At 51.6% G+C, this 25372-nt stretch overlaps 1 protein-coding gene across 3 annotated transcripts in view; it reads right to left on the bottom strand.

The window, feature by feature from the left end:
- Positions 1-1472: 1472 nt before the first annotated feature.
- The window catches only part of SMOC1 (SPARC related modular calcium binding 1), a 132963-nt gene continuing 109063 nt past the window's right edge, over positions 1473-25372 (bottom strand). For 2 of the 3 annotated variants that reach the window (XM_045822381.1, XM_045822383.1), the window contains exons 8-12: positions 18932-19124; positions 18051-18133; positions 16128-16233; positions 7071-7315; positions 1473-1841 (exon numbers count right to left, since the gene is read on the bottom strand). In XM_045822381.1, the coding sequence (XP_045678337.1) occupies positions 1825-1841; positions 7071-7315; positions 16128-16233; positions 18051-18133; positions 18932-19124 (644 nt within the window). In that variant the 3' untranslated portion in view covers positions 1473-1824. The remainder of the gene's footprint in view (positions 1842-7070; positions 7316-16127; positions 16234-18050; positions 18134-18931; positions 19125-25372) is intronic. The other variant, XM_045822382.1, reaches the window with a different exon arrangement.

The raw sequence follows: 25372 nt of genomic DNA, 5'->3' as shown, positions 1-25372 counted from the left end.
AGGCCAGAGAAGGGGATGGGTCAACTGGACGGTCCATCCAGCTCCAGCACGCCAAGTCTTCTGGGCCAGGCTGACAGGCGAGAGCTCCCTTTCCCCCTTCCTGTGTTGGGATGGGGCCTCCAGTCATCCCCGAGGCAAGCTCTAGGGCTTTCTCCTGGACAGCCAGAACCTTCAGATCATATCCCAAAGAGGCCATGTTCCCCCTGGGGGGCCCTCCCCCAAGGCCTTGGGGGAGGAGGCCTTACAATGCCAAAGCATTCCAAACCAAGGTGGGGTACACAGCCTGCAAAGTGGGTGCACTTATAGGAATGCTGGACTGGGATACAAGGTGAGGCCAGATTCCCAAGAGCAATCCAACAAGGGCACCAGTCCTGGGGTACCTGCCCTCCCTCGCTGCTGCCATGGCTGCTCATGGGAAGTGGTGCTAAGTGGCGCTCTCTGTCTGAATGTGCATGGTCACCTGGGCAAAGGAAGCTGCATGTCTGCCCCAAAGGCTGGGCAGTTCCCACAGGAACCCTGGTAAAAGGTCTGGGAACAGGTAGGCCTGTGCTTGCCCCAGCTGGGTTATTGTTCCTGCACTTCTGGGAGGCTCTGGAATTGGCCTCATGCCTGGGAGCCCTTAAAACCATTTGAGGAAACAGAAAAAACCTCAGTATTGGGTTAAAAAATAAAAATAAATCAGTTACCACCAAGGTGATGGACCCCACTCCTCCCTCAGGCTTGTGCTGACCACTGGGGATGGCGGGGGAAGGGGGTGTGCGGTGGGGAGTGGAGGTGAAAACCCAGTCTGACCCAGTGGCCTTGCAGGGGGCTGGGTAGGTCTCAGAGGCCTGGGCTGTGGGTCTGCAGGGGAGGAGACTTCCTTTGGGTGGGTGCTGCACTCAACCAATGACACTTTCTGTGCTCTTCCTTCTGCTGCCTAAATATTAAACATCTACATAAAAGGCCCCACCCTCTGCCTTTTTCCTCTTTGCCTCCCCTCTCATGTTTTACACAGAGTAGGCACTAAATGTGGGTGAAAATATTTCAATTGACCTAACGCAAATGCTCCAAGGACACCTGTACCGTGGGTCACCAGGATCCTGGTCTACCTACGGATCTCCAGCCACCTGGGGGTCTGGACAACAGGGAGAACTTGTATCTGAGCTAAATGTCACCCTCCCGCAGAGGCAGCTCCCATCCCCCCCACAACCCCCCCCCCACCCCAAAAGGGCCAGCCACAAAGTGGCTCCCCAATCTCGACAGCTAGGGCACAGTGCACTCTCCTCTGCCCACCGGAAGGAGACTGAGGGAGCCTGCAGCATAATCCTGGGCTCCCGTCCACATGCACACGGGGGGCTGTTTCCACACCAAATGCAGCTGGGCTGGGCATTAGGCCTAAACCTCGGCCATGTGTCCAGAGCTCCAAAAACCCACATCAGGGAGAGAGGGGGAACAAACAAACAGTAATGCCAACACCTGTACAAAAGAACTATACAATTTACATATATATTTATATACAGTATATAAATCTCTTTCTTCTCAGTCCCACAACACCCCCCTCCCAACCTAAAAGTTGTCAGTAGCAGATCCAAAATCTTACAATAAGAGAGAGAATAAACAGTCTTTCTTCCCTTTCCTTTTCCACTGTGGTATTAGATATTGGTGTTTACAAATGAAACCGAAAAGAGAACACACAAATAAGAGTTATTAAAAGTGCAAACACGGTGGGCACCACTCATGTTACATGGGATGTGGCTGGGCCACGGCAGCGTCGAGGGTCAGGCGTCTGATGACCCGTCCTGCCTCCCAGGCCTCTCCACCTGCCCCTCGGTTTTCTGCTCCTTAGACGAGGCGTCCTGCTGAGAAGGGGCGGTATGAACAAGAAGAAATCAGAGTTGGGCATATGAGAAATCCAACCACATCGATCAGTTTCCAGAGAAGAGCAGCCTTTTCCATCTGCTGCTCCATGCGGGGTTGGGCAGGACACAGCTGGCCTAGACTTACAGATAAGCCCATGTTTTACCAGCCCGTCCTTTGCCACCAGGAGGCATCACCATGGCAACGGGCACACATTTGGCGTTCCAGAGAACTAGGCTTTGCCCAGTAAGGACCCTGGGCTTGTGCCCTCTGCACAAACCATTCTTTTCCTGGATGCCAGGCTTTCCACCTGGGGCTGGAAGAAGTGACAGGTCCTTGTTTACAGGTTGGGATGGTGGGATTCTCACAGCACTAACCAATCTTTCTCTTGCATCCTCAACAACAACAACAACAACAACTAATAATAATAATAATAATAATAATAATAATAATAATAAAAAAAATGGGAAGCTAGGTTACTTGGCCAATCTCTCTACTCCTGCTGCAGCAACCAAAGCTGCATGAGGGGTCCATATAGCAGACCCCAGAAAGAAGGCAACTTACTGAATGGGTTTGTGCCTGTTCATCTTCCCTGGGGGAAGCTGCCAAGACTACCATTTGCAACAAATAGGACTATATAACACTCAAGTGGCCTTGACCTGAGAGCTTCAAGTAGAGCTTCTTCTATACCTAGGTCCCTGTCCCCTCTGAGCCCTGGAATGAAGAGTGGACTTGGGAAAGAGCCAGAGGTGGCATGGTTGTGCTTACTGCCCTGTGGGTGCTGGTGGCCCAGCTCTGCCCGAGCGAACCCAGTGCCAGCCAACACCATTAAACAAAGTCTCCTTTCCATAAGGCCAGAACCCCCTGGGGTACGTGTTTGGAATCCACTCCACCATGAGCTAAGAAGAGCTTGAGTGTTGGTGGACATTTGCATACCCTCCTTGGCCCTGGTTCTCCAAGTCACAGAATGTCAGAGGGGGAAAGAACCTTGGTGGTCATCTGGCCTAACCCCTTTACTTGACAACTCTGGAAACCGAGGCTTGGAGCAGTTGAGTGACTTAACTAGGGTCCAAGGTGTGTTCTGCTAACACCCATTCTGCCCCACAGGGAGGCTTCTGCAAGGCCCAGGTCTCCTACAGGGGGAGTGGGGAGCTGGGAGGCAGGCACAGCAAAAGCTGGACCAGCTCCTGTGACCCTTAGGGTCCATGTGACTCTGTACATGCCCATCACCCTCTGGGTCGGTCTATAGATGGATTTGGGGCCACAGCCCTGCTGCACCTGATCTGCCTCTCTCCCAGAACTGCCTTGAGGAGCGACTGAATTCATGCAGGTGGAGAAAGGGCTTTGCGGAGTGTGGAGTGGTGTGGAATTCACACCCACCCACGGGTCAGTGAACCCACAGGTCCTGTGCCTCCAGTTACGCTAACCTTCCTGAAGACCTGATGAGAGAGGAGAGAGAACGGGGTGGCTGGGGCGTGGGGAAGACATAGGTACATCAATTTTACGGACAAGCAAACAAACTGGGAGAGACAGGCAGGTGGGAGGTGGCAGAGCCGTCTTTCGCCTGCTCTGGTGGCAGCTGCCTCTCCTGGTGCTGCGCAGAGTGACCTGCACATGTAAACCGGAATCTTGCGCAGCCCTGCCCTCCACACTGAGGCGTGGGAAGAACACGAGCAGTCGGCAGTGAGAAGCTCTCCCTTGTGAGGGCTCGCTGCGCTGACCCCTTCCCCTAAGTCATGGAATGAACTTCTTGCAGCAAGTTTACGTGATATTTATATAAAAGAATCCAATTAGCCTCACACCAGGGTGACGGAATGAGGCTTGGAGTTGGCACAGCTTTTATGTGGTGAAGCAAACTCAGAGGTGGTTGTTTGCTTCCAAAACCGTGCCCTAGCCACTGCGGAAGGCAGCAGGGAAAGCAGGCCTGACCCCAGAGCAGGAGGTGTCCTCGGGCAATCCAAGGGGGACGGCGCCATTTTTCAAAAATGGAGAAACCCGTCTCCACCCTGCGTGTCTCACAGGACGGAACAGTAATCCCGATAAAGGACCAGTTAAGAAAGAGGCCCAGCTTTCAGAATGTCTGGCCTTTTTATGCCACAGAGAATTCAGCTCCCAGTGAGGAGTCTGGTTGCTAAAAATACCTGTGTTCAGGAGTCACTTCTAAAAAATTCAGTCCTGCAGACCCAAAGCTATATTCACCCTCAACACTGCATCCCTCCTTCCCCCACCCCCTCCACCTCCTCATCTGGCATGCAAGCCCCTCTTGGACCACCAGAGGGCACCACATGACACCAGATGACCAAGGCATGTGCTCCTTTCCCTCCAGCCATCCACCCAGGTGGCTTTGTGCAGCTCCCCAGAGCAGAGGGACTGAGGGAAGCTGCTTCCAGCCCCTAGGTGTGTTCCTCCATTGCTACTAATTTGCTTGTGTCCATTCACCACGAACCAGGTACTAGGCTAAGTTCTTCACATGTACCATCTTGTCAAATCTTCTCACCAAATCTATGAGGTAGATAACATCATCCCCATTTTGCACATGAGGAAACTGAGGCTCAGAGTTTAGATAACTTGCCAAAGATTGCAGAAATAGTAAGAGGCAAAGCTGGAAGCCTTCGGGCCCTGGACATCAGCAGGGACTGGCAGGCACCTGGTGCCCACGGAGGCTTCAGTGCAAAGTAGGAAGCTTCGCTGAGCTCCGTAGACCTGAGGTCACTGCGCTGTGCCCCACTAAGCCTGTGTGCTGGGGGCACCAGAACCACCAGCATGGGCAGGGGACTGAGGGCAGAGTCACTCCAGACCTCTGGGAGTCCACCCCTGCTCAGCTCAGAAGTGCTCCTGGGTAGCCTGGGGTCCATAATCACACTGGATGGTCTCTCCCCAACATTGGCCTCTGCCTGCGCTCTGTGAAATCAGTGCAGATTCCCAGTGTGTTGAAGCGTCATGTCACCGCAAGGGGCAACCCCTCACCCATTCATTCACCCATCTGACAAGGTTCTAGTGGACGGCTGCTAGGTGCTGAGCACTGGGCTAGAGGGTGGGGTTCAAAAGGCACAGTCTGTGGCTTCAAGGGGGAAACAGAAAAGTCAAGTGCAATGCAGTGTGATAAGTGCTGCTGATAGAGGCAACAATCTTATGAAGAAGAGGAGTAATATTGATATTCTATTGAGTTTTTCCAATGTCTCAGGCACTATGGTAAATGCTGCCACTCACGGTCTCACTGAATCAGCACAATGGCCCTATGGGGTAGATGCTATGTTTAGTCCCATTTTGCAGATAAAGAAACCAAAGCCCACATGGTTGAGTAGTGCATGGATGGTGAAGGAGCTAGTCTGTGGCAGAGGCAGGGTCTGAACCATGACATTTCACTGTGTCTTGGGGACTCAAAGCACTGTGGGGACATTGAGTGGCTGCCTCATCAGATGAGAGTGCCCAGAGTGATAAAGTCACTCACCCTGGAACCTGGGCTGAAACCCAGAGATGGAGGGGGCAGCTCCTGGGACTGGGTACCTGCAGTAACCCAGCCGCTGCCCATGCTGTCCCCTGGGCTCGCATGGCTACCAAGGGTTAGAACTAGGGAAAGCCCTGAGGTCTCCTCCTAGGCAACCTCAGCCCTCCCAAAGCTTCCATTTCAAGTGAGTCAGCAGCACCCAAACCAGCATCTTCAGCCCAGCCCCTCTGCCAGCTCTACAGACCCACTCATCCTTGGAGTGCATCCTGCCTGACACGTCCCCGCCATACGCATTATCCCCCACCTCCACGTCCACTCCACTCCTCCTCCATGCAGCCCATCTCATTGAAGAAACCCCCCATCCCGTCACCCAAACAGCCTCCATCCCCAGCTCCACCCAGTCACCAAGTCCTGTCCCTCTCAAGTCCCCCCACTCCTCTGCATCCCCAAGTGTCCTTCTTGACTCGGGCCACCGTCGCCTCCTGCCTGCACGACTCCACAGTCTCCCATTGGGCACCATGCCCTTGCTCACCTCCATTCGGTTTCCCACACTGTAACCAGGATAATTTTTTTAAGCAAAACTGATCTCTAGTTTCTCAGACTGAACCCCTTGAACAGCTTCCCACCAACCTTACAAAGACGAAACTCACTTGCTTCCTGCCGCCTCCCCTCTCCAGCCAACCTCAGTGCACCTGTGTCACACTCACATCTTTCAGTTCCTCCCAAACTCTGTCTCCTCTGTCTCCTCACTGCAGCATCGTCACTTTTCATCTCCCTCCTCTGACCTGCCTGCTTTGCCAACGCCCACTCCTTCCGCAGGTGCTGGTTTACACTGGGGTTGGCAACCTTACCTGTAAAGGACTTGATAGCAAATAATTTAGGCTTTGTGGACCATGTATTATCTCTGGTTTTTCTTCATCTTTTGAAAAAATTACATCCCTTCAAAAATGCAGAAGTCATCTTTGCTCACAGACCACACAAAAACAGGCCGTGGACTAGACTGGGCTCATGGCCAGGGATTGCTGACCCCTGGTTTACACATCAGTCACTTCAAGAAATTCTCCAAGGCCATCTGTCCCCATGCTGATGTAGGTGCCCTTACATATGTCCCTACAATACTCTAGTACTTGTTTTCCCGTGGCAGAGATAACTAGATGTTGGCCAGAATCCATCCTCTCCTCCTCCTCCTGGGCTCCCAGCCTCTCTTACTGCAGGGTGTGGACCAGTGAATGAGTTCTGGCCAGTGAAACACAAGAGGTAGCATGCGTCGCTTTCAGGCTGGCCCATGAACCCCCCTTCCATGCACAGCTCCAGGCTTTACTACAGGCTGACTGCCTGTAGGTGGCCCCCACGGTGACCTTGGGAGCCACATGATAGAGATGGCAGAGTCATTCTTAGCTTGGATCTCAGAGTGCCTGTACAGAGCAATCTGTACTCCTTCTTTTCCCTGCACGCCACACACACACTCACACACACATGCACCATGACCTGGAATCAGGCTGAACTATTATGTGGGCAAGGCAGACAGCTTTCCACTGTGCTGAGCCCTTACATGTGTGGGTCTTCCTCTGGCCTCTCCTAATACACTCTCATAGCACTTATCACAATGCATGTAAACACTTTAATTCCTCTAGTGTACAGGCATCTAGCATGAAATATAACATCCTCCCAGGAGACAGCCAAACAAATGAGTCCCTGGGATTCCATCTACTGGGGGGCCCTTGGTCCCTCTGCCTGGTGGGACAAGTACTGGAAGGTCAGAATCACCAAGGCAAGCACTCACCTTCTTTGCTCACACCCAGGCAGCCCTTCAGTTCGGGCAGCGAGATGACCTTGTCCTTGTTCAGGTCACAGTAGTCAGTGAACCGCCGGGCACATTTCTTGGGCTTGGCTTTCTTCTTCACGTAGCGCTTGAAGGGCTTCATCTCCCGCTTGTTAATGTCGTTGCTGCTGTTGCTGTCCAGCTGGCTGAAGTACCAGTGCACCACTCGCTCCTCCAAGGTGTGGCTGGGGTCCGGCTCTGAGAACCTGGGCCACAGGCAGACACCCCCGCCCAGAGAACACAGCTCAGGATGCTGCAGAAACCCTTCACCCCACGACTCTCTCCCCCAGTCAGGTGCCAGGCCCCTCGGATGGGCAGCCGGGTAGAAATGACTCCTCCAGCCAAAGGCCTCCCAGGCCCGCTTGGCGTAGCATAATCCAGCTCTCCCCTCCACCCTGAGTCTCAAGCCTAAATGACGTAAGTTCACCTCTTATGTCATGACTCTGATTCACTTTCTACCACAGCCAGGAACGTCCCGGTACAAGATGGGCATTCAAGACATATTGTTTGGATTTAACTCACCTCAGAAAACCACAGATTGGGTCTAAATTGTCCTCCTCCTGGCTCAGTGTTCCCTGCCAGACAAGCTGCTCTTCACACATGAACATGCACTTGCGAATGAACGTGACTATGGGAAAGTGTGCCCTGGGTGTGCACCACAGCCCAGAACTAGGACAGGCCCTGGGAGGGCTTCCGAAGGGAGAGGCGGAGCCCCTTGCCTCAAGCTGCTCGCTGTCTCACGACACAGAGCCAAAAACATGAAACCAGACAGTGACAGTTCAGTATGAAGTGTGATGTTCCCATGGTCCATGCTGTCAGGTACCAAGTACAACAGGAATTGAGAGAAGAAGGCAGTTAGAATGGACACAGAGAGAGATTCTAAAACTGGCACGTCCCAGACCTGCTACAGGTGAGTCTCTCCAGAGAGAGGTTTTAAGTCAGGAGGGCTAGGGTGGACTCAGGACACCACATGTTTTTTTCAGAAACCCCCCCAGGGGATTCTTCTGGAAAGCACTGGACTAGAGCAGCCAAGAAAGCTTCCCAGGGGTCTGGATGCACCATAATGACCATGTCCAACGGTCCACATGCACTGGTGACCATTCAGTGGCAGTGTCTGCCTGTACAACTGTGCTCACAGCTGACCCGCCACTTTGTTTACTTATGCCTCATCTTCTCCCCAACAGGACTCAGGTGCCAGCTGACACTTAAAACTTTTAAAGCCAATGATGGGTCTATTATAGAGGAGAGACTGAGGTCTCTGACCAGAAGGACAAAGCCACAGGAGTCCCATGTCTCCTGCTGCCCAGAACTGGCCTTAAGTGAAAGGGGTCCAGGCCTTTGCGATCAAGTTCCCGGCAGCTTTCCCTTGCTGGGGGCATAAGATGACCTTGGGAGTTCCATGCATCCAGATACTCAGTCCACAGGGCACTGGGACAGGCAGCGCCGTGCTCTTCATCAGAAAGGGGCTCCGTGTCCCAAAGGGATCCCAGCTAAGGGGTTCCGGGCCTGCCAGCACATTCTGTAGCTGTACTCATCAAGAAAAGTATTCAAGACAGTTGCCAATGTCTTGGGGTTCTTCTCTAGGGTTTGCTGAGTTTTCCAGAAGGAAAGGGACCATCCCTACCCCTCCCCTATGAACAAGCCAGCAAATTCCCTCCTCTTCCTACACCCTAGTGACCTCAACATTTAGGGGAAAAGAGGTTTCACTACAAAAAAAAAAAAAAAGCCTGCTAAACACCCAATCCTCGTTAAGTGGATTGCAGTCTTGGGCAGCGCCCCCGGACACCCTGGACAGATTCCAAGAAAGCGTAATTAGTGGACCTGCCAGCAGGACCTCATGGTGCTGGGCTGAATGCAGGGAGGACCTGGGGAAGATGGAAGGATGGGCTGCCTTGGGCTCAGTGGCAATCGGCTTCGTCTGAACTGGAAGCCAGGCTCGGGAAGTCTTTGTGGCAGGCATGGAGGTATTCAATGCACAGCTCAGGTTCTTGTCTCTGCCAGTACATGGTGTTTGGGTATCTTTAAGCTTTCTCTGTTTTACCTGCCACATTCATTTTTCAAGCCAACCCCTGCAGGGAATACCAGGTGGGCAGCAGAAAATTCTCTATGAGGACGCTTGTAGTGCAGGAGGGAGGGTGGCTAGCTCCCTCTGCCTGCCTCTGCCTGCCCCTAAACCTGGGAGAGGGGCCCAGCTGTGGCGGGGGGCGGGGGTGCCCCAGGAGACGCGTTCCAGTTATTCCCACCAGAGGCTCTCTAAAGGAAGCTGGTGTAGTGGGGGTGGCCCCTCTGGCCAGGGGACCCAGGCAAAGGCAGCTAACCTTTAGGCTCAGCATAGCGTAATGTCTACCTAGAGGCTGGAATAATAAAGCCTCAGTCACTGAGACGGGAAGGAATGAGGTCACCCTGCCTGGACACCCTGCCAGGAGAGGCGTGCTGCCTCCAACACGTGTTCCTGGGGCCCCCGCCTGCCCAGCTCTCAGCACCTCCACTGATGGGGCCCCCTGCACCTACTTTTGGGGAGGTTTACAGCAAGAAGCCTCTCTTCTCCTCCCTTTACAACCCCTAGGAGTTTCTTCCCATGCCGAGAGTTACCGTCCTTTGGCCCATCTTCCCTTTCCCCTCCCTTTCTTCTGCCTCTCCCCTGCTACCCTATCTCCCTTGTCCAGAGAACCATGCTCTGCCCTCCTCACTCCCAGCAGAACCTCAAGCCCAGAGCTGCCATGACGTACAACTGCTGGCTTCCCCTTGTTTGCCCCCTGACCCAGCTCCTGGAGGCTCCAAGGACACTTGCCCAGAAGAGGTCCTCTGAGGCGCCTCCCAGAAATGCCTGTTTCCCTCCCTAACACTGACACAGCTCACAGCCTGACCTGTGGAGCCTGAGGGTCCTGCCTCTTCCCTCCCTCCTCCCCAGCTAGTATAGGGCTCTTGGCTCTGAACTTCTTTGACCTCCAGAAACTCACAAACACAGAGCCCAGCTCTTCATGTGAAGCTGGCAGTACTAAGGTCCAACTTTGGAACCTAACACCTTATCCCAGCCAAGCTCCAAATGCATTTAAAGCAAGCACTTCTTAGCTTTGGGAGATCATGACCCTTCTGAGGACCTAAATAAGCTATAGTCCCTCTCGCTAGAAACACACACACACACACACACATACAGAGAACTTTGCAGATTTTAGGGGTTTAACGGACTCCCTAAACCTCATCCAAGGTCACAGACTCAGCTAAAGAATCCTTGATTTAGTGGGATTTAGTGGGAAGGAGACTCTCACCATGACCTGGAGGAATGTTTAAGCATGAACCTTCTGGAAGAGGATGGGGTGAAACAAAAGACAGTAACATGGAAGGACTTGGGGGTAGTTTACATATTTCCAGCAAAACATAACAGAAGGCGTCTGGTTTAAAACTATGTAAATCAGGCTCTTTGGGCTTCATAACAGCCTTAAGTCCCAAACCGACAAAGCTTCATACCAGAGCTAGTTAACTCTGAGATCCACGGGGAGTCCTGGTTTAGCCAGACCAACAGTGGGCACGTGTGAAAGAAGACACATGAGGCCTCTGTTAACTAAGGAGAAGCTAAGGCTTTCCCAAGGGAGTGTGGATGAGGTGGGGCAGGAGGGCCTCCCCCAGAGTTTCCATGGATCTCTCAAACAGTCTTGACTGGAGCCCTTTCCGTCATAGTTAGATTCCCCAAATTTACCCCAACCTCAGAGCTATACTCTGCTGGTATCTCCCACTCTTGTAGTTTTCTTGAAGGATCCTTTAAAAACTTTGGCAATTTGCAGCCCACCCCCCAGCTCTAGGCTTATATGGGCATCAAGCTACGAACCTCTCTCTCACAGGTGCACACATAACACCCACTGGAAATCAGGACTGCTGGAATTCAAAGCCGGTTAGGCAAGGGCTGGAGACCTGACATTAGAGGATGCAATGGTTCCTTAAGACCACTGAACACTGATTTGCTGGTCCATGCTAAGGCCTCGCTACAAGTAAAGTTTCGCTTCTACTAAAAGGGCTCATTGGGCACGTAGAGCATTCACGTTTCCTTGGATATGGTGGGAAAGGCACAGTAAAATGCCGTGCCTCTGGGCTGGTTAAGTGGCTGTCCTGTTGACTTCTGTCTCCCGGGATCAGGAAACCCGCTAGAGCCAGGGCCCCCCTGGACTGGCCTCCATGAGCCTTCTTCGAAATTGAAAGGTGGCAGGTGCCACCCTTCTGCAGTGCTTTCAGTTTTGCTTCTGCAGCCTGAGCCTCGCCAGGTCTTGGCTGCGATGCACAGCCGGAGAGCCAGCCCCATTTACCACAAGGAAACTTGCTTCAGCCAAGATCTTGGGCCCAGTTCTGCTGTCCTAAGCAGTTTTAAAGAAGGTGAGGTGGGCCAGCTGGGAGGCAGTAGCCAAACCAAGCAGACCAACTGAGCTGCATCTGGAGTCAGGTCCGGCCCTGCCAGCTGTGCAGGGGGAAGGGGCTGGGGAATGCCAAGTCAGCCACATTCCAGCCTCTTCCTTGCAATGCCATCAATAAGTAACCACAGTGGGGAGAAAGGAGGAAGCTACAATAAAGCCGTCCCTCCTTGGGGGGCCACTCAAAGGGCCAGGAGGTTCATGTGGCCCATCCCGCCTCTCCTCACAATTGTCTTTCTCCTGGAGTGGGTTCCCCTGCTCAAGCAGATTCCTCCGGCTCGGGTCTCAGAACCCTTCCTTTGGAAGTGATAAATGCTAATGGGGTGCTATGAGAGGACTGATCTAAGGGAGAGCTCTGCCTCGTGGAGCTCTGGTGGAAAGAACCAACAGGATAATGCAACAAGCCTTCATTGCAAAGAGTGGCTATGAAATGATAGCAGGCTACCCCCTCACATGCACCAGCCACAGACGTTTCCGTGGACACCTCATTCTACTTTGTCTACTTTTAGATTTGGCTGGCACTGCTTTACCCTCTAAATCAGGCTAGCAGGCCAGAAGAAGAAGTAGACATCTCCCTCTCTTCCTTCCCCTGCCTCTGAAAAATTTTTGAATCCTATTGACTTCATTACTAAAGCTTCAGTACATCATCCCTTGTCCCCTAGCTTTAGTCCACCCTTCCTTACCTTTCACTCTAACAATTGCTGTAGCCTTCCTGCCCTGATTGGCTCCCTCCTGCCCATCAAATCACGTGGCCCCTTGCTGCCCTCTCTGGCATGAATCACAAAGCCCAGCGTGATCTGGGTTCTGCCCAACTCTCCAGCCTCATCTCCTGCCTGTCCACAGCCTGCCTCCCAAATGTAAACCATACTTCTTACAATTCCTTCCACAGGCCCTACCTTGTTCATACCTCACTACCCCTGGGGCCTCTCTGCTGGGATGCACTTACCCCTGGTCCATCTAGGTTGGGGCATTTTCCCATTCATAACTGAACAGGTGGCTCAAATGTCACCTCCTGTGTAAAGATTTCTCTCCCATGTCTGTCCTCCCTCCCCCGAGGGCCTGAGGCACTTTATCTGCCTCTATTATGACAATGACTTTATGATGAAATCTTGTGATTAGCTATCTCTTCTTTCAGGAGCTCCTCCAGACCAGAAAGTACACCCTTGTTCCCGAGTGTCCCCAGAACCCAGCACAGAGCTTACGTAAGGAGAGAGGAGAGATGTAAGAGTTGGTGCAAGACTTAAATCTCCATGCCTGCCAGGTGGTAGGTTGGAAAGGAAGACTATTTTTTCTGCACTGCCCAAACATCTTTCCTGGTCCTTCTTCCCGCCGTCCCTGAGTAGGACTTTCCCACTGTCCTTCGCTGATGTCCAGCTTTAACTGCCAGGACCTAAGAGGATGCAGGAGGGACTGGATGAGGTCTCCTTGATGCTCTCACGTGTGCCAAGATAAACAGGGCTTATCAAGACATATTTCTCTGTATCAGACAGTGATCCTTCCACCCATCTACCCATCCTTCAAGCTGTTTATTCATTTAACGAATATCTATTGAGCACCTACTATGAGCCAGGCACTATTCTGAATTCTGGGAATACAGCAGGGAGGAAGGCAGAGAATGCTCCTCTCACAGAACTGAAATTTTCATCGGGCGGGGTGACACAGACAATAAGTAAACGATACAGCAAAATATCAGATTCGGTTGAGTATTCGGTAAGTATTCGGTTGAGACTTCAAAAGAAGGGTTGTGATGGAGGGTGACCAAGCAGCTCCTTTAGACTGGGTGGTGTTTGACAAGGTGACATTTAAATGCGTAAGCAGGGGCCAACCACAGGAAGATGGGGAAATCATGGCACTTGTCACCAGGGTCCTGTAGCTGCAGGCTGATGGAGAGTGGACCTGGAAGCCCTGGGGGAGGCATGAGCTTGGCCTCGAGGAACTGAGGAGGGCCAAGGGCTGCAGTGTGAGGTAGGGACAAGAGGAGGATGAGAGGAGCCCAGCAAAACCATCCTGCAGGGCAAGTTCAGGTCAAGTTAGGGCTCCCCCTGAACGTAAGAGGATGATCTAAAAAGCTCTACACCCAGTAAACCTGGCCACCCTGGCCAGCTGCCTCCCGATTTAACCACTTCTTTCTCTTCCCTCTTACCCCAGCCCCTTCCCAATTTCTCAGCTATTTCTGGGTTCCTCTTGTCTGTCATTTGATTACAAGTCCAGCCTCCAGGTAACACAATTACCAAATGCAGGTCAAAGCTTTCATTCTCATCAAAACCAAACACGGCCAAGCTGCATGAGAACCTTTAAAAACATGTTAGGAAAACATATTTCTAAACACTTCTCCCAACCCTATAAGACACCTAAAAGAGAGGGGATTTTTGAAAGAAAAGTATCCCTTTCCTATTAAAAGTGTTTATAAACTTAGTTTTTAGTTTCTTTAAACATTCCTTTAGCCCATAGTTGGAGGGTAAGACATCACTCATAACTGTCCCTGGCAACAGGGTCCCCTTGCGCTCTCGGCCCCTGCCAGCCCCTTACCTGCTGGCCCAGGACCCACAGGCTCGCCCTTTCCCAGCATGCTCAGCCTGCCTGGACCAAGACCACGTGGTCTCGGGGTCAGAGCTCCCAAGGAAACTAACGGGATGAAGCTTAAAGTCTTGTTTCCTTAGCACTGAAGTTCAAGAGCCAAGCGGCTCCCCGAGTGGTTGACCACAGCCAGCAGCCCTCACAGGGTTTGGGGGGGAGTACACAGACATGGGAGCTTTAAACCCATGCCCCTTCCTTTTCTCCCTCTCTTCTAATAAACATCAATATTATCGCATGCCCATTTCTGCATGAAATGGAGATGGAATTTTTTTCATATTCTAAGCATAAAATAGCATAAAGGTATATAATACTGAATATACCTTTTCAAGAATCACCCCCCTCCAGTCTTCTTGGAGATCTGGACACAGCCCTCTTTGTTTGAGGTGCCCCATCACTGAGCACCCGGGGATGCCCCCATCGGCCAACCTGTCCGCCCCTGTCTCCATCTTCCCTGACTTTGTGCTGTGCTCTGCTGGGGAGGCCTGGCCCCATCCACAGGGGGTGACAAATCAGAGCCGGGCCAGAAACCAGCCCCAGAGCTCACAGGTCTGGAGGCCTGCTGAGAGCAACCACCCCTCCCCTGGACAAGCAATTTCCAAGAGTAGAACCCACGAGGCACCCACTGGGCTTGATGTGACACAAAACTGGGTTCTCAGGACGGCTGCCTTCGTCCTCCTCCAGACACAGAACCACTGACAGCTGTGTCTGCATCCTCCTTCCCCTGCCGAGGCACACACCTGCGGTTCTGCTGGTCATCACTGACATCGCTGCACTTGGGTGCTTCTCTGGGCCTGGAGGCCTGGGCCTGTCATCATGGTGGCACTCCTTACCTTGTTGATGACAGCTCTGCCTCTGAGCAGGTGTGTGGGGTCTAGCCTCGCTTCTTGGTGAGCCACGTAGGCTCAGAGGCAGGCTGCCCATCCCTGCCAAGCACACGGTACTTCTCCACTGCACTGCTGTAGGCACCCGAGTGCTGGCCCACCCCTTCCGCTGCGCCTCCGTAAGGGGAAGCACCCCTCACAGGCCTTTACAGACCTGGCTCCTGCCTGCCTCCTCTGCCTCCTCTACTCCCACTCTCACCGCCTGCTCTTCCCTCTTACCCCACCCGCCCTGCCCAGCCGTACTGAACATAGACACGCACTTTCTTGGAGTCACAGCGGTCTTTCCTTTTCCCTGAAATGGCTTTCCTTCTTTTTCTGGCTAAGTCCTACCTATCCTTCAAAACTTGGCTCATCTATCACTGCCTCGAGGAAGCCTTCTCTGACTCCTCCAGACTAAGTTAGCAAACCTTCTCTGTTCTGTTCTAGCACCTACCACACAGCCTGTCAGCATCTGTCTAGAGCCTACTATCCCCACTAGGCTGCGTTCTTTGAAGGCAGGGACGTGCTTCATATCCCTGGATTCCCAGTCCGTAGCCCAGTGCTTGGCATGCTGTGCGTGTGCCATAGGTGCTGAGTAAATGGATGGATGCGTGCATGCTCCAACCAACTCCAACCTGATGGGCCCAAATTAGTGAGCGCCGCAGATGCTGGTCACTGGGGAGCACGTGCATTGCAGCTTCATGTCAAGCCGACTGCCTCGGCCAGCATATCAGCTCCCAAACTAAATTGCTTTTGACTATGGGAGTATCCAATCCCACTGCCCAGAGCCACCTGGAATTCTCACACATCTCCTTCCTCAGAAGAGAAGAGCACTCCCTCCCTGCCCTTCCTGTTCCCATCATATGCCATCCCTCTTCCTGTCACTGAAAACTACCGCTCCTACGTATCTACCTCTGAGACCGAAGTGTGGAAGTCTCTAGACATCCCTGGACTTGCCTGTAATCTGGTAACTACGAGCTAGAGTCAAACAACAAAGGGAGGGGAGAGGGGCAGGGGGATTCTTGGTGGAAGGTGGGACAAGGTGGTCTCAGGAGAAAGACTGACTTGCAGCTTTGGCCCTGCCCAACCCCTCCCCAGCCCCCTGCCCCAGCCTCCACAGCCTCTGAAAAGTCAGGGGCCCCACACTCCCCACTGGGCCCAAGTCCTGCTCACATTCTCACCTCCCACCTCCAGTAGGCGCCGCTGAGTTAATGGCCTGCACCATGTCGGTGGTGAGGGCATCCAGGAGGCTTGTGATAAATTCCATTTTCTTCCCTTCCGGACAGCCTGAAAAATAAGGTGAGATTTGAAGGCCAATGCCAGGTAAATAATCCAGTGAACCGTTTCCTTGGCAAACACCATTTCCCAAACCTATCCAGGTCCTTCTTGTCCAGCCAGTCCACGTTGGGAATCATTTACTGCTGAGATGACTCTCCTAAACCACAGTTCCTCCACCTGCTGCCCACATAGGACCGTCAGACCACAGGGATAATAATGCTTCCAATTTCTTTTCATTCCACCAATTTTTGCTGTGTGTCAACTCAGGCACTATGCTAAATGTTAGGGACATAACAGGGTTGTAGGGTCCTTATCCTCATGAAGTTCACAGTCTGCTGGGGGAACTTAAGCTATTTCTGGTATAGCATGACCCAGTGGTCTCTGCAGGGAAGGACCAGGTGCTGAAGGGGCACAAGGGACAGAGAGAACCCTCTTTGGTCAGAGTTGATTCAAGTAGACCTACCAGTTTATCTAGCTAAGATCCTCCTCCTTTTGTTTCACTTCTCATTCAACTTAGATAGTAATGATCAAATCTTCCTTATACATGCTCTCAAATCCTTTGTTCTTCTCTCCTCCACTGTACTATTCCAGCCAGACCCCGAGCACGATGAACCTTCTCACAGACATGCCCTTTCCAAGTCGCCACCCATCTAGCTCAGAAGGGCTGGTGTGCACACCACCACACAACTGGACGGATGGGTGTCCCTGTAAATTCATGACTGCCGGTCCCCATGGGCCCGCAAGACTCCCTGCACAGCCCTCCTCTGCAGCGAGTCTTTCATTCTCTCCTCTCTGCAAATCCCGGGGGCTGTGGTCAAACACTGCCTTCTCAGAGAAGCTCAGACTCTGACTGAAGTAGACTCTCCCTGCCCTCCTCACAGCACCTTGCTCTTTCCCGTCAGAGTTCCCATCACCACTATCCACATATGTTTGTATTCCTTTATGTGTACAGCCTCTGTCCCCTCCACTACGTGAGCCTCATGCCATTTTGATTATGTGCCTGGCACACCGCAGAACCCCAATTCACACTCACCGAGGAGATGGCTGGAAGGAGGCCCCCTGGCCTCCAGACTCCGTTGTTGAAACGGTGATTTCTACACACCTGACTAGGAAACCCACCAGCTCTCAGGACCCTCTGTGTTTAGCTCTCACTTTGGAGTCCTGATGTGGAATGGGAAAGTGGGTCCAGCACCCACATGCCCTGGTCCGAGTGTGTGTTAATTAAACCTAGAGTGTTTCCAGCCACCAATATTTGCTAATCTTCTGGCAAGTCATTAGCAAGAGAACACTATATATAATGGTAACCCAGCACAGAAGCCACTTAGAGGTCCTGGGCCTCCTGCCTGTGTATCTTATGTCACAGCCCAGTGACGTTCCTGGGCCACCAGGGATCATTGCAAAAGCACTGGGCTGGGCAGGTGACAGACCCTGCCCATGCCCCCGGGACAGCCCCTCCCTGTAAGCTCTCTCTTTTTTGGCAGCCCTGGGAAAAAGGGTTCACAGTGTCCAGAACATTGTCCCAATCACCATAAGATAGAGAAAGAATTGTAGAATTGCAACAACTATGCTTTAAAGATAAGAAGCTAAGGCGGGGAGGAGGAATGTGCTCAAGGGCACAGGACTCATTAGGGATACATCCCAGGCTGGGTGCAGAGCCCACAGCTCTGGCTCCTCGTTCCTGGGAGGCCCCACCCAGATTCCTGCTCCACCTCACAGACTTGGGGAAACAGGCCCTCAGGAGGGCAGCTTTGTGCAAGGGGCCGGGGGGGGGGGGTGGGGGGGGGCAGAAGAGGTGAGGTGCCGCAAGGGCCAGTGTCATCTCCCACCTGGCAGCTCCCTGTCCTTGAAGGGGTCATCTACCTCCGCACTCTTGGCCCGGGCGTCGCTCTCACAGCTGGGCATCACATAGCTGGGAAGAGAGAGAGATAGTGGGTGAGGAGGGGACTCGGCCACTACAGCCAGCGATGATCCGTGTTGTCATGAAGGCCAGGGCTCCCAGGGCTGGCGGCGCAATGCCTCCTGCACTGTCCAGCAGCTACAAGGCAACCACAAGGCAACCACAGCATCAACATTCCTACTGAGACATGTTTAGGCATGTCCTTTTTTTATAATTGTTGGGGATTTTTTAATCCTCACTTGGGTACATTTTTTCATTGCTTTTAGAGAGCAAGGAAAGGGGAGGGGGAGAGAGAGAGAGAGAGAGAGAAAGAGAGAAATGCTGATTAGCTGCCTTCTCATACACGCTCCCACCAGGGACCAAACCTGCAACCTAGGAATGTGCCCTGACCAGGAATCGAACCCATGACCTTTCAGTCCACAGGACAATGCTCCAACCAACTAAGCCACATCAGCCAGGGCCATGCAGCATGTCCTTTCAATCACTGAAGCATAGTAATGTCACCTATGTCTGCACATGGGATGTTTTTGATCCATAGAACCTAGTGACTCAGGCAAGGTGGTAACTTACTCATCAGTGAACTGAGGCTCGGAGAGGTTACCTACTTTCCCAAGGTTACCCAGCATCCAGGATGCGGATCTTTCTATCAGAACCTTATCTGCCCACGAATGGAAACACTGCTCTCCTAATGTCTTGACTCCCACCATCCAGGACAGTGAAGCTGGGAGGTGCCAGGGGCCAGCCTGACAGCAAGCTGGTGCTCTCACCCCAGGATCCACCTGAGCGGCGGGACTGGCTTGGGGGACTTACCGTGTGGAGGTCCCAGGCAGTGGGCGCCCCGTGTCCACCAGCACGCACCAGCAGTAGCCAGTGGACTGGTGGCACTGCACTGGCTTATACAGCCCCCCGGGCGCGCACTCTGGGATGACAATGCCCTCTCGGGGATTCTGCCGGGCCTCTTCCAGGGCACTCTGCCTCTCCTGGTCACACGAGTGGACTTTCTCTGCAAAGGAAGACACAGCCTGTGGTGACTATCACTTCTGTGACATCTTCGCTGCCTTCAGTGCAAAGGCCCCGCCTAGTGCAGAGGAACTGATGGCTTGGCTGTGTCTCCCACACCAGCCCACAGGAGGCGCTGTGGCCCTGTCCGCTGCCAGGGCTCAATTGCATTCACACCCAGTAGGTTCTAGCTGGGGATAGCAGGGACCCTCGTTTCGTGGGCAGCCGTGTAGCGGGTTGGGGGTGGGGGTGGATTTCCTGACTGTTTACAGAGTGGTTCCTGCTGATGCACTGTCTGCTGGCTCTGGGAGAGGTGGGTGCCAGAGCCTGATTCCGCAAGCCCTGGGAGATGATCAGCTGACGAGCTGATGCAGGAATGCCCATGTATGGACACTCTCCCAAGCCCAGACACAGCAGGAAGGAGCCAGGGGCCACCAGTCTCAGGGGGAGCCATGCTCAGCACCCGAGAGGAGCAGACACAAGGCCCAACCCCACTACTTCGCAGCCTCCAACGAGGCTGGCCAAAGTAAGCTGAATAGACGGACTTGATCCTATTACATAACGCTGCTTCCAGCCAATGGGAGAGAGAAACAGGCCCACGGGGTGGTGTCTGCACTCAGTGGCCTCGGGAAACAGGTGGACGCGTCTGAACAGCCACACGTGGTTTCCCCCGAGCCAGGCCCAGGCTGAGGCAGCGTGTGGAGCTCTGTGCCAGGCAGGGCCGGATGAGGGGACCTCCCATCCCACCCCCACCCACAGCCGCTGACCTAAAAATCCTACTCAGTCAACCAGTCAACCTGCCTGACTTCCCTTTCTTGTTTTTGTTTGCTTGTTATTGCAGTTCAGCTGTGATTTGTCTTGTAATTATTAGAAATAAATAACATCAGGTTTCTTTTCTTGTTATAAAAAAGTTTTTAAAGCCCATAATCCCATTAGTTAAATGCTACCTTCCTAGATCTTTCCTTATGCATATACACAAGAGAATGCATGGACATGCACCCACTTATTTTTTTACAGTAAAAGAGATCATGTCATACACCTGTACAATTGCTTTTTAATCTACTTATTTATCTGTTTGTTTACCTTATTACTTTTTTCATGAACATTATCCTGGAACTTTCCTCTTCGAGAAGATGGCAGGAGTACAGTCTTGAGCATGCTGTGAAATTCTTAGAGCGTCTTACAAAAATACCATTCCTAGGGCCAGCAATTTGGTATCAGCCACCTGGAGACTCATGCTACTACTCACTGCCCCACAGGACAAATGGTCAAAATAACAGAAACTCAACCCTAAAGGAGCTAACCCCTTTGAAATGATGGCTCTGGGAATGTTCCACACGTGAACGGCACAGATGTTTAGACTGGTCGTGCCCAGAGAGGCAAAACAGCTCGACCCTGACCTAGAGAGACGCCAGATAACAGGGAAAGGATGATCTCACTCCAAGGAAAACTGCTGGGAAGTGATTCTCACCCCAGGAGGAGGGGAACATTTCCTGAGGGGCGTGTGAATGTCTGAGGGTCTGGGGAGACAGGTATGCATAGCACATTCACTATCAAAACAAAATTTTGAATTTGCAAAGTGAAAAACCTACTGCTGTTTTCATAGTGCAAACGCAGCAGAGCTAAGCAGAATCTCCTTGGCTAAAGGAACAGGAGTGTTTAACAGCTGACAGGCATTAGACTAGGGATTCTGAACCCGACTGGTGCTACCCCACAGAAGAGCCTCAAGAAGCAGCTTAGGGAAGAGACGTAAACCGATGGGTGAACCTGGCTTGACGACCCACAGGTTTCACTTGAGTCCCTGGCTGGGATGGAGCCCTGGCACCTGCCAGGGGATCACGTAAGAGTGTTTCAACAACTCCCCGCCCCCAGTCTGGTAGCCTCATTTTCCTACCTCATATTTCATGCCACAGGAAAGGCGACAGAGGAGCAAAACCAAAGGAAAACAGCTTTTGACTGGCACCATGTTTGCGCAGCAACCTCTGGCAGAGGCTTTAAATTAAGATTCCCCCATCCAACATACTAAAGCCATAAATCAGACTGAAAGCCAGACGCAAAGAGGCAGGGCAGGAGCTTCCCCAGGGGCAGAGTGAATGATGAACCTGGCTTCACACCACTGGGGATCCTGAAACTGCGGCAGTGTGGACAGGAGCCATCTGAAAAGAGGTGGGAGCCGTGGTTTGGGGGCTGTCGAGATATTTCTGGAAGGCTCTGAAGGCTCTTCTGAAATGCCTATAGCCAGCTTCCATAGAGGCTGCACCAAGTTGAATTGAGGGTAAAAACCATACAATTGAGAAATCTTGCTAAATGGGAAAAATGGGGGCTAGCATGGAATTTAGAGAGAAGGCCAAATGCAGGGTTCACTGCCCTTTGATTACTTTGGTTGCTTGCTCGCTAATCACTTCACGATATTTCCTACAAGTCCAGGTGCCCCGCTAAGAGAGAGATGGGGAAGGCTTACAATAATAGCACTAGCAGTTCATGAAGAGTACACAGAGAGTGTCTTCTAGCAGAGAAAAAAATCTCCCTTAAAACCATCTTTAAACTAATATTAGTCAAAGCAAATATTCATTGAGTAGCATGTGTCAGGCATTAGACCAAGGGCTTTACTTGCCTGGTCTCTTCATCTGTGTAAGGTAGACACTGTGGTTATGCCTGTTTGGTGGACAAGGGAGATGAGCGTTGGAGAGAGCCATGAATTTCCCCAGGTTCCCTCAGGCTGCAAAGTGGAGGGCTGAGGTTCCAGCCCAGACTCCTCTCTTGCTAATCCCTAGATAGTCCTGCCTGTAATCATTTGCTCTCATGGAAAAATATATTTATTTTTATAGTGTGACACTTTTCCAGGTCAGTTGCTTTGCAATCTCAAATTGCTGCATTCAAAATGAAGTGTGTCAAAACACATACTTGTTCATTCTACACAGAGCAGCTTCTTCTGAAATGATTTTTTTTTTCAGCTTAAGCACACTACAAAGCTTCTACCAGAGTATTTTTTCCTCTTTGCCTCGGACCTGAAAAACTTAAAGCCAAATTTGTCCCTCCTCTGCCATTACAGAAGAGTAAAATGAATAGTAATAGTTAACATCTGAGTGTTTACAGTGTGCCAAGCTTGGCGCTGGTACTTCACTTGTAGTAACTCACTGTCAGCTCATCACAAGCCTCTAAGACTGGTGTTATCATCATCCTCACTGAGCAGAGGAGGACCCAGGAGCACAGCCTGGCTGTGCAATTTTCTCAGCGTCACACAACTAGGAAGTGGCAGAGCTGGGGTCCCAGTCTGGGCTGTGCTCCTTACCCCTGCACTACAGTCTCTAACCGCCATAGATAGACTGCTTTGATTTCTACTGTAACCTCTATTTTCCTTTGACTTGGGTGCAGCAGATCGTTACAAAATGGTCCCAGTGAATTGCACTTCCTAGTATCCACACCCTGGCGTAGACCCCCCCCCATGTCTGTTGACTCTGATTTGCTTTGGCCAGTGGAAGGGGCAGAGGTGACAGTGTGTGACCTTCAGTCCTGAGCTTTAAGAGGCCTTGAAGCTTCCACTTTCACTTTCTTGGGAGCCACCTCAAGACCACCCCCTAAGGAAGCCAGTCTAGCCCATTGGCGGATGAAAAGCTACACACAAGAGAACCAAACGGGCTCAGCCCACAGCCAGTACCCATTGACAGGTCTGTGAGTGAGGTCTTCTTGAACATTCCAGCCCAGATGACCCTCCTGCTGGATGAGTCCAGGAGTGAGTTCAGGTAGAACCAAGATACATCATTTTTTCTTTAAGCCATTAAGTGTTGTAGTGGTTCATTAAATAGCAATAGATAACTGAAATATCTAGACTTGCTCAACTCTTAATCAGTTTACCCCGTATGTTTGTAGCCCTCTCAGACCCTTCAGCCAATCGAGCAATCAGTCGATTGTTTCTGCAGTGCTTCTCCAGAGGTCATGCAAATACTCTCCACTGTGTAGCAAGGACGAATGGAAGAATTCGGAAAGACCACCAAGTCATTAGAGACCAAGGCTAAGATCATCCACACCCTGGTGTTCCCAATTACTATGCACAGATGAGAAAGTTGGACAGAAAAGAAGGCTGATAGGTGGAAAAAATGGATTCATTAGAAATATGCTTAGCTTCATGGATATACTGGACCACCAGAAAGATAAACAGGTGGGTCCTGGAATAAATTAAGACTGAATCATCCCTGGAGGAAAAATGGCAAAACTGAAGTTGTCCTTCTCCGGGCACATCATGTGATGGCAAAGTTTTCCTTGGGAAAGACAACAATGCTGGGAAAAATAGAAGGCAGCAGGAAAAGAGGAAGACCAAAATGAGATATTGACTCCATAAATAATCCCTAGGCATGAGTCCACAGGAGCTGGGCAGGGCTGTGAAGACAAGACATCTCATTCATAAGGTCACGAGGAGTCAGAGCTGATTCAATGGCACGTACACACACACACACACACACACACACACACACACACACACGGAACATAAGCTCATTCTGAATCTGAGGACTCAGAAGCCAGTCCCATCCTTGGAGCCATTTTCACCCCCTACCTTTCTGAGTCCCCACCCAAAGAATCTTACAATTTCCAACTGACAGCTTTTTCGATACCAAGAAATCACCTTCCAGAATGCAAGGCAAGGAATCTATTTCAAGGGTGTCTTCTTGACTGTTGGGTCACAGAGGGCACTCCTCTGAAGTGAACATATATGGTTCTAAAATATTTGATCTCTGCTTAGGAAAGTTCCAGGAAGAATGACAAGATTAGAAGGTCTGGCCTGATAACCAAGAGAATGGGCCAGGACTAGCTGTAAACACTTGAAAGACGTAAACAGCCGGGGAAAGAGGACAATCAGGGCTGTCTAGGGAGCATGGGAACACCTGACCACACATTGCTACACACTCGCCCCTATAATCCTAACCCGGGATGGTCACTCCCACCTGGCAAGGGGCAGTCTAAATCTCACTCACAAGTCTCTGGCTGCCTAAAGGAAGAAATACAACAGAAAAGCGTCTTGTGGGAGAAATGGGAACACAGTCCAGCCCTAGCCACCAGAAAACATGCCTCTCTCTGTACCAGCAACAACACGGAGCAAGAGGGCAAAGCAGGAGTGGGGCGGGAGTGGGGCGGGAGTGGGGCGGGAGTGGGCAGGGAGGGGGACGGCAAAGAGAAAGACTGGGCTGAACTGCACGAACATAAACCCCGTCTACAGGCCCAGGGCACAGGTTCTCCTGTGTCCAGCCAAGACAGGATAAGCGTGGAGAACAGCACTGTCTGCTCCAGCAAGCCCGGGCCTCCAGACCTCTCAGTTACTCATGGTAATTAGGAGCCAAGGGGAGCGTGGAGGGCCTAAATCCTCAGCTAATCCCCAACCTTGATTTTAGCCCAGAGTTGATCCTTTTCTTCTGGGAACCTTTTCTCCTTTATCATCTCTTCCTTTGTTTCTTCTTTACTTTTTAAAAACAAGATGGCCAACAAACAGAAACGTTAGAAGATTCTAGTTTCAGGTCCTTGGGCTTATCATTCTTTCCGGCTGCCGTCCCCCAGATGAGGAGCTGGGGAGGGACTGAGCAGATAGAAAAGCCGAGGTGCTGAGTAACCCCACGGCTGAGTCAACAGGCACAGGTAAGCCAGGCACGTAGTGAACTCTGGACCTAGCAGGGGAACCTCATGGTGACGGAGGCAGCGAAGAGATGAGTGGAGAAAAAAATATAATAAAGATTATATATTTTTTAAAAAAGAGAGAGGAGTGGAGAGAGAAGGCAGCAGTCAGAGAAAGTCAGTAGCAGTTAGGCTCTCTAGAGAAACAGAACTAGTGAAAGATACATGCACTTATCACATATATGCAAAGAGGTTGATTGATTGGTTGGTTGGGTGATTTTAAGGAATTGGCTCAAGTCTGGAATCTGGAAGCTCAGGCAGGATTTCCATTTGAGAGTCTGGAGACAGAAGTCCTTCTTCAGAAAACTTCAGTTTTTGCTCTTGAACTGATTGGATGAGGCTGACCCACGTTACAGAGGGTCATCTCCTTTACTGAACTGATTTCAAATGTTGATCATATTTACAAAATACCTTCCCAGCCACGCCTGTGTCTGAGTCGTGTCTGACCAAACCGGGTGCTGTGGCCTAGCCAAGCTGACACACACCACTGACTGCCACAAGGTCCATATGGAAACTGAGAGCGAGAAAAAAAGCCAAATCTGATAGAAAACCATACCCAGAAGGACCGAGAAGAATCACGGGCCAGAGAAA

Source organism: Phyllostomus hastatus, unplaced genomic scaffold (assembly GCF_019186645.2).
Source record: "Phyllostomus hastatus isolate PE091 unplaced genomic scaffold, TTU_PhHast_1.1 phas_scaffold_501, whole genome shotgun sequence".
Lineage (NCBI taxonomy): Eukaryota > Metazoa > Chordata > Mammalia > Chiroptera > Phyllostomidae > Phyllostomus > Phyllostomus hastatus.
This window is presented reverse-complemented; position numbering and strand designations above follow the sequence as displayed.